At 35.0% G+C, this 9,825-nt stretch overlaps 2 protein-coding genes across 3 annotated transcripts in view; both read left to right on the top strand.

The window, feature by feature from the left end:
- Nucleotides 1-9,825, top strand: part of LOC127649569 (gastrula zinc finger protein XlCGF57.1-like) — a 112,340-nt gene that overhangs the window by 30,301 nt on the left and 72,214 nt on the right. The window lies entirely within an intron of this gene.
- LOC127649571 (gastrula zinc finger protein XlCGF57.1-like) lies at nt 1,347-6,512 on the top strand. 2 transcript variants are annotated; one of them, XM_052134744.1, is made up of 3 exons: nt 1,347-1,398; nt 1,611-1,764; nt 4,563-6,512. In XM_052134744.1, exons 2-3 carry the CDS (start codon nt 1,680-1,682, stop codon nt 5,723-5,725), a joined length of 1,248 nt encoding a protein of 415 aa, XP_051990704.1. In that variant the 5' UTR covers nt 1,347-1,398; nt 1,611-1,679; the 3' UTR covers nt 5,726-6,512. The 2 variants fall into 2 exon arrangements, with proteins under 2 accessions (XP_051990704.1, XP_051990705.1); XM_052134745.1 differs by having other exon boundaries at nt 1,364-1,398; nt 1,616-1,764.

Below are 9,825 nucleotides of genomic sequence, written 5' to 3'. Positions count from 1 at the left end.
TCCGATTTTTCATCTTATTACTACTAAATGGTTCTTTTAATCATAATTGAATCATTTCTGGGATAATTTTTTTTGGGTTGGTTAGTTTAATTTGGATTATGATATTCGATATAACTGAGCATTATGTCTTAATACACATATCAACATTCTTCTGCAGGTCTATATCTACAGTATATTCAGCTTCTTAAAATGATTTTGTTACTATAACAGTAAAAATTATTTATGGTGTCTGAATTACCGTAATTACAAGATTTTGATGACTAAAAGTCATTCACTTCTTTTAAGAACTTGTAATTAAAGGTTTTAAATTCTAAATTCTATGAAAGCTTCAACTTAACATTTGTGACGTGCTGTAAAAAAATATGGCATCAGTATCAAAGTTAGATATTTCTTCATATTTCATTATATTATTCAATTGTTTTCAGAAGTTATTCTTAAACATTTAGTGGCAGAATAGCTCTGTGTAACTTGTGAAAACAGTGAAATAATAAAATGACAGATGAAGCAGAAACATGTGTCTAATATGAGTTAATGAATGTAGTGACAGAATATGACTGTAGATTACAATTACAACACTGAACTGTTAGACTTGTCACACCCCAGAATTTTCCAGAGATCACCCTCATTTTAAAGAAAGGCTGGTAGGAGAACAGAGGATTGATTGTTCATGCAACTCATTTTTCATGGAAATGGCTTTGTGGAATGATAACAGTAGGAAACTACAATTAATGCCATGTGACAATTTTAAATGTGTTGTGAAAAACTGATAAAATATAAAACAATATATTTGGAATAAGAGAACTGTAAATGATCATTTATTAAAATTTATGAATTCAAGAAGACAGTTTTGAAGCATTCTGACCCTTTAACTGAAATGAATTGAGTAATTCAAAATCAAAACAATTAAACTCTATTATGTGATATATTAATGACGTAATAAAGAAAACAACGTTAAATAAATATTTATATGTATTAAAACATACTAATTAAATAACAAAATAAAAACCTGTGAAAACAATCTCTGTAATGGATTTTGTGTCCACAATTGCACAACATTAACACAACTGCATAAAAACTGAGGACATATACAGTATATGACTTTACATGTATTGATATAATTATAATACCATAGATCTAACGCTTAAATTTGCACCTAAATGGGTTATGTTATTGTTTGTTACACAAGAGATATTAAACAAATAATGAAAATGGCCTACTAACACTTGCAACTTTATTATAATTATCATTATTATTAGTATTATTATTATACTTTTTCTGGTTTTAGACTTTTATTTTGTTTCTCTGAACAGCTGTGTGTGCGCGCGCGCGTGTGTGCGTGCGTGTGACGTCATCAAGGCTGCGCCGTGACTTCTCTTGTTGTTGTTTGACTGCAGAAAGGTTTGTGTGTTTCAGAGTTTAATTGGTTTAAAACTTTATTACAAATTTAATCGAACTTATGTGAAGTTCATATAGTTGTTCTTGTAAAATCCGCAACATGTTTGTGTTGTTTTCTGTGCTGCTTTCCACATTTCCACATGAGAAACAGAAAGAATAACTTCACATTTCTTTTTCTTTCTGTTGATTTTTCCAACATCTTCAATGTAATGAAGAAAAGTTTCTAGATACGGAAAAAACTCCAGATGAATCGACTGAGATCTGTGTGACAAACTGCTGTAAAGATGGAGTTTATTAAAGAAGAGAGTGAAGACATCAGTATTACACAAACACGTGGAATAAAAACTGAAGATACTGAAGAACAAAGAGGTCTGTATTTATTCTTGATTCATCATTAGAAGTTTTACTCCTAAATATATTAATTGTACTTATGAAATATGTATAAAATTGTGTTGTCACAATAACAAAATGTCAATAGATGACTTTCTTTCGCTGAACACATTTGAAGAGAAATATAATCAGTAGGTCCTTAAAATTCAAGTGGATGTTGATCAGACCTTTGAATCTCCAAAAATCACAGACAGTCAGTATAAACGTCATCCATACGACTCCAGCGGTAAAATTAATGTCTTCTGAAATGTCACGATCATTTTTGGTGTAAAAAAAATATAAATATTTAAGTACTCTTTAACTATAAATCATTGCTTCAGCCTTTTTTTTTTTCTTTAACCCTTTTTCTTTAAATATTTGGGGTCAAACTGACTCAACATCTTTGTAATCTCTTAAAAATATGATAAACATTTTAGAAAAACTTTTCAGACTTTTCCTAGATTTATTAGACAAACACATAAATATGTACTTCACATGTTTCAGAGTTTTTAAATCCTTGTACACATTTTGACCACAACCTATTTTATGGTAACCTGGAAAAATGTACAGCTTTAATTAATATAAAATTATTGATATTGTCAACTTATACAAAAGTATCCTATACCTTTATGCCCTAACATGAGTTTTTCTATATTAGAGCTTTTATGAGTTTCTGGTTCCCTTTCAATGTTTCATGCCTCTGAAAACCTCTATTTGACAAACTGTGAATGCTTGATATCAACAGCTTTTAATAATATAAAGGCAGAAAACAAGTAATAATGTGTTTTCAAACACATGACTCTATTTTTCCTATAAACTCTTTCAGATGCAATAAACATTTAACATGTACATGGTAAACTTTGTGCAGTGGATTCTGAATTTGTGTTTGACATGCCACACACTATCAATAGTGCCTCAGAAAATGGTATACACATTTTAATTAAATTATTATTGTTATTATTATTACAGCTTTTTGTTAAAACAACATAATAATGTTGTTACAAACACTGTAGGCCTACACTAATAACCACTAATTTTACAACCATAATTTAAAAGGCATTGCTTTCAGATGCATTAAACATACATTTACAAAAGATCTGTACATTATGTGCACAGTAGCACAGAGGAGGACTGAACATTGGGTATCAGTGGACATTAATATCACTGGTTTCTTTTTGAGGATCTGTGCTGTTTTTTGCAAATAAATATGTAAAATCTGTTTTTTATTAATGTCATAATTTTCCAAAATATACAGTGAATTAATTTGCCCTTTCTTACAAAAATAAAAAAATATATTAATCAAACAGCACAAAGTATTGTTTGTTAACACAATTGTGATTTTCCTATGCAAACCGGACATGCCATTATAAATATAAAATAAACATATCAATATCAAATGCCATGTTTTATCCTAATTCTTTGTATAAAAAGATTGGTCATTTTGACCCCAAACATTAAAGTTGTCACACAAATGTAAACACAACAGGAGGGTTAAATGTTTTCAACAGAAGATGGAAACTGTTGTTACTGTGATTTTATTACAAAATACCATGCCAACACTATGTAAATAAATAGAATATTTTATTGAGTGCTCTGAAAAGGGCAAATCCAGTATCCACATTGTGAAATCCATAACAAAAATAATGTCACATACATTTGCTTAGTGTTGTCATGATACCAACATTTCAGAAGTCTGTACCAATTCCAGTGAAATTTCAGTTCTCTATATTAATTTGAAAACATGGCCAAAATAAGCTAATATGGTAATGTACTATTGAATACACCTCGAAATTTAAAGGACTTGAAGGATTTGCTGCTAATTTCTTGGTGCCAGATACCACAGGACACCTTCGGGGGTCTTGTAGAGTCCATTCCTCGGGGGGTTGGGAGTGACACGCCCCTCATTTTTAAGAGTTACTCCTAAATTTCCACATTTTAGCATTTTTTTTTATACAGGCCAAGGCCTTTCATCTCAATACGCAGTTGATATAGACCTGCTTATAGACCCTAAATTGTCAAAAGTTATCAATGTGGCTTTTGAGTTTTGCCAAGGCATTCAAATTGTTGTCACGTTCATAATTTTTATATCACACAAACAATATTAATACAAGTTAATCTTTTAGCTTTTTTACCTTTTAATATGAAACTTCATATGAAAATATAAAGGATTTTTAAAGGGATAGTTTTAATAAAGGAATAGTTCACCCAAAAATGATAATTCTCTCATCTTTTACACTCCCTTTGCCATCTCAAACTTATATGACTTTCTTCTGTGGAACACAAATTAAGATATTTTCATTGATGTATGATGTGTTGATATCCAGACAATGTATGTCAGTGTGGTACAAAACTCCCAAACTCTGAAAAGAACATCATAGAAAGGCATCATATCTTGAGTGGTTTAATCCATGTCTTCTGGAGTGGTATAATCAGTTTTGGGGGAGAAACAGACCAAAATGTAACTCCTTTTCCCTATAAATCATGACATCTTTATACTCCTTGACACAATCATGATTTGAAGTTCAGTTAAACTTCCTCTCGCTTGGCAGATTAAACTACTTGAGTATACTTTGTATCATTTTTGGAGCTTAAAATTTTTGGACCCATTGACTTACATTGTATGAATATATTACATCATATCTCTATCAAAATAGCTTCATTTGTGTTCTGCTCAAGAATGTATGTTATTCAAATTTGAGACCGCATTGGGGAGAAAATGATCATTTTGTGATTTTATCATAAGTTAACTATTCATTGTTCTTGAATTTATTTTTAACAATTTCATATTTTTATTTTAGACCTGATGGAGTTGAAAGAGGAAAGTCAAGATCTGAATGAAGAGGAGAAACATCAGTATCAGATGCCTGTTGATGTTATTACTGGTGATCAATCTTTTAGTGGCTCACAGACTGAAGAAACAAAATCCAAAGAATATTTCACTTGTTCTCAGTGTGGGAAGAGTTTCAAAACAAAAGGAAACTTTAATCTTCACATGAATATTCACACTGAAAAAAACCCTTACACATGCATTCAGTGTGGAAAGAGTTGCAAATGTAAACGAGCTCTTGAAAGACACATGAAAATTCACACAGCAGAGAAGCCTTACACATGCAGTCAGTGTGAAAAGAGTTTCAAATGTGAAGTGTCACTCCGTAGACACGTGGAAATTCACTGTAGAGTGGCGTCTTTCACTTGTGATCAGTGTGAAAATAGATTCGAATCCCAAGTAAGCCTTAATAAGCACATGAGATCTCACTCGAGTGTGAACTCTTTTGTATGCCCTCAGTGTGGAAGGACTTTCCAATACAAATCAGGTCTTGTTATCCACATGAGTATTCACACTGGAGAGAAGCGTTACACATGCCACCAGTGTGGAAGATGCAGCAAAGGTAAACAAGCTTTTGAAAAACACATGAATATACACACTGGGGTAAAGCCTTTCAGATGCAGTCAGTGTGGAATGAGTTTCAAAAATAAAAAAGACCATGATTTTCACATAGCAAATCATATTAGAAATAAGTCTTTCACATGCCATCAGTGTGGGAAAAGTTTCACAATTAAAGAACGCCTGGATCGTCACACGAGAATTCACACAGCAGAGACGCCTTACGCATGCAGTGCATGTGAAATGAGTTTCAAATGCGAAGTGTCATTTCGTAGTCACATGGAAATTCACGCAAGAGGGATGTCTTTCTCATGCGATCAGTGTGGAAGGAGTTTCAAATCCCAATTAAGCCTTAATAACCACATGAGAATGCACAAAAGAGTGAACTCTTTCATATGCCCTCAGTGCGGAAGAACTTTCAAATACAAAGAAAGTCTTGCTAACCACATGGGAATTCACACTGGAGAAAAGCCTTTCACATGTTGTCACTGTGGAATGAGTTACAAATTAAAAAGAAACCTTGATAACCACATAGGAATTCATGCTAGAGAGAATCATTTTCACATGCCATCATAATTGGAATAAGAATTAGAAATGTTTTATTGCCAAGTTTGTTCATGGACTCGAGGACATTTGTCTCTTCCAGTACACACAAAATAGACCGTGATACACAGAATAATAAAATTAGTAAAATAAAATAAAGAAAATTCAATAGAAATATAATAGCAAACAGGACAGGGTAACACACTTACAAAAATGCTACATACACACCAGGCCTCAGAAATAACTGTAAAAAAGATGCTTTCAATTTACATGATTTAATCATGTACATCGATTCCACATGAATCAATTAAGTAACATCGACATAATTTTTCCTCTTGGTTTAGTTCATTAATTCTTTGTCAGAAAACATAATTAGTTTCCATAGTTTAAATACAATTTAAATGACCCAATTAAGTAGCCTCAAAGTGTCTCTGACGTCATTCATTTCTTCAGTTTTTTTTCATAGCTTTATGTCCCATTTCTGATTTACAAAATTAGGTTATGCTAGTTCGGTAATGGTATGTGTTAGCATGCTAAATTTTAAGTACTTGAGTAAAAAGTGTCGTGGAATATCGCGATGAATCTCTCTAAGTTGTAAGAAAACTCTTGAGTCTTGAGTTCCAGATGCCAAAGTTGTAGTTTATTGAACACCAACAAACATGAGACCGGCCAGCTGTCCGTTCTGACTCATTTTTCTAAGTTCTCAGTTATATACCTTTTTTGTTATCTTGTTACCCACTGTCTCTGACGCATGAGGTCACTGCCTTGTCTCTTTCCCACCAATATGTTCTACGTCCTTTGTTAATTAAATATTGGTGGGAGATCCTCGTCTATCTATTAAAAAGAAAAAGAAACATATATCTTTGGTAGCCTCTCATAACTTGACCTCATGTTACAGTTCATGGACAGAGTACATCAACTCCTAGAAACATCTGCGTAAACAGCCATGTCTCCATCAAATACTTTTTATCTTTTTCCTGCATTTTCAGCACATTCTCTCAATGGGCAGCCTTGTTTGTTCATACACATTGTTATTTGAAAGAAAACACCAGCTGCAAAATTATAATACATTTAGCTTATTAAAACAAGACACCATTCATATAACTGATTAAAAGTATCTTTGAAAAGATACATACCAGCACACCAAGGATTCTCATCAGTGTACTATTGATTAACAGAAACACTTTTTGTTTTTGAAGAAATACACTTGTTTTTCAAGGTTATATACCATTCTTTGTGTTCTCTGCAGTATCAACACTTTTAGTAACCTCATATGCTCTCTCCTGGCTCACTCAAAGGCCTGGAAACTCATATAAGTATTTTGATATATAAAAACATACTAAAATATTGAATGATATATAAAAACATACTAGAATATTAAAATATACTATAAAAGTAGTTAAGCAAAAGCTCCACTCCTAACCTCAATGGTTGCACAACGTAACAGAATCAGTTCTAAATCTCCTTTTCTCATCTTGTTCAAAAATAATACAACACTTAATTAAAAAAATGTTACTCTCCCAATCAAGTCCCACACAAAGCATTCTGGAAAATAGTTCTAGCAGGCATCTCATCCAATCACAATACAGTCCCCACTTCATAAACCTGCTTAACTGTCTCTCATTGTTGAATACTTCTGTTGGTTTCACCTCTTCTACCCCATCACCACCAGTTTAGGTCCCATCCTGGGTGGTGTTAAGCTGCGCTCCCCTGCCATAATTATTTCCCGGTGGTCCTGCGGAATGGGCTGCGATAAGTGTAAACAGTCCGCCGCATTATGCAGAATGGGCCGCAATATGCAGCAAAGTACAGCAATATTTTGGGCCAGTTTCTATGTAAAATCCATGCCCGATTTTTTTGTCCCAGTTTGCCCATGAGTGTGGGGTTGCTTTGCTGCTTCAAGTTAGGAAGACTTGCAATAATTGAGGGAAACATAATTGAGGGCTCTCTACCAGAAAATCCTAAAGGGGAACGTCCAGCCATCAGTCCGTGAGTTGAAGCACAATTACCACTGGATTATGCAGCAAGACAATGATCCGAAGCATAAGAGTAAGTCCACCGCTGAATGGCTCAAAAGAAATTAACGTTTTGGAGTGGTGTAGTGAAAATCCTGACTTGAACCTGATTAACATGCTGTGGTAGGTCCTTAAACGGTTCATGCTTGAAAATCCTCCAATGTGGCTTCACAAAAGCAGTTCTGCAAAGAAGAGCGGGCCAAAATTCCACCACAGCGTTGTGAAAGACTGATCTCCAGTTATCAGAAGCATTTGATTGCAGTTGTTGTTGCTGCTAAAGGTGGTACAACCAGCTATTGAGGTTAAGGGGGCAGTTAGTTTTTCACATGGGTAATAAAGGTGTTGGATAACTTTTTTGCTTCAATAAATATATATATTTGAAAACTGTATTTTGTGTTTGCTAAGGTTGTCTTTGTTTTATGTTATATGAAGATCTAAAAAAAATTGTATGAACAATACACAAAAATTTAAGAAATCATGAAGTGGCAAATAATTTTTCATAGCACTGTAAATTGAAAACAAATAAAAAATTATTTCTGTGCAGTTGTTGAACATACATGATTGGTCCACATTCACCCTACTTAATTTAATCTAGTAGAGTTCAGATTTTCAAGAATCAAATCACTTTATTGTCACACTACCAAGTACACAAGTGCAACAGTAGGTGAAAGTCTTGTGTGCAGTTCCGAGCAACATAGCAGTCATGACAGTGACGAGACATATACCAATTACAATAAACAATATATTTACACAACACAATTTACATATCAAATGTACACATACTTACACAACACAATAATAATATACAATGTACAGTAAACAATACACACAATATAGAATACACATACAATAGAAATTAAAAATAAGAGTATATAAAAAATATATACAGTAGTTATATTGTGAGATAGTAAGATTAATAAAGTGCAGTGCTGATTATTGATCGTGAGAGATCAAGAGTCCAAAAGTCTGATTGCTTGGGGGAAGAAGCTGTCATGGAGTCGGCTGGTGTGGGTCCTGATGCTGCGATACCGCCTGCCTGATGGTAGCCGTGAGAGCAGCCCATGACTCTGGTGGCTGGAGTCTCTGATGAGCTCTCCAAGCTTTTTTCACACGCCGCCTGTTATAGATGTCCTGGAGGAAGGGAAGCGCACCTCCGATGATGACCACCCTTTGCAGGGCTTTGCGGTTGTGGGCGGTGCTATTGCCGTACCAGGCGGTGATGCAGGCAGTCAGGATGCTCTCTACAGTGCTGGTGAAGAACCGTGTGAGGATGTGGTGGTTCATTCCAAACTTCCTCAGCCGTCTCAGGAAGAGGAGGCGCTGGTGAGCCTTCTTCACAACTGCCTCAGTGTGGACGGACCATGTGATTTCCTCAGTAATGTGGACACTGAGGAACTTGAAACTGCTGACTCTCTGCACCGGTGCTCCATTGATGGTGATGGGGCTGTGTTCTCCGTCTTTCTTCCTGAAGTCCACAACAAGCTCCTTGGTTTTACTGACGTTGAGGGAGAGGTTGTGCTCCTGACACCAGTGAGTCATTGTTCTCACCTCCTCTCTGTTGGCTGTTTCATCATTGTCAGTGATCAGACCTACCACCGTCATAGAATTACATTAATCAAAAGCAAAGAAAACAAGTAAAGAATATAAACACAGTTTTGTTGTATAGATTGCAATATGATTTAGTAAATAAAAAATTAAGAAATTCAGTGATGCTGGCTGTAATTTGCCCCTTCTAAAACACAGTGACATCTTTTCCATGGGATACATCTCCCAACATGGTTGTTTAATGCTGCGTTCTATTCAAGTCAGATTTGGGATATTCCTACTAGATATCTCTGGTCTCCAACCATAAAGGCAGTCCGTTGCCAGATGCTCGGAAGTGTCATGATCTGGTGGGTCTGCCTGTATCTTTCCTGTGTGTCTGCCTGAGTTTGTTTTCCCTCATGTGTTTTCCTTTTTCCTGTGTAAGTGGCGTCCCGCAAAACACTGCCACATGGCGGGATCGTCCGGCACTCTGTAGGAATATGTTGTCTCTGGTGACCAAAGCCTACAGTGCTGCTGGACAGGCTGCCTCTGTCCTGCATGCCATGGCCCTCCTGCAAGTACACCAGGCCAAGG

The sequence above is a fragment of the Xyrauchen texanus genome, chromosome 9 (assembly GCF_025860055.1).
Source record: "Xyrauchen texanus isolate HMW12.3.18 chromosome 9, RBS_HiC_50CHRs, whole genome shotgun sequence".
In the NCBI taxonomy this organism is placed as follows: Eukaryota; Metazoa; Chordata; class Actinopteri; order Cypriniformes; family Catostomidae; genus Xyrauchen; species Xyrauchen texanus.
Note: the sequence above shows the minus strand (reverse complement) of the source record. Positions and strands in the feature narration are given on the sequence as shown.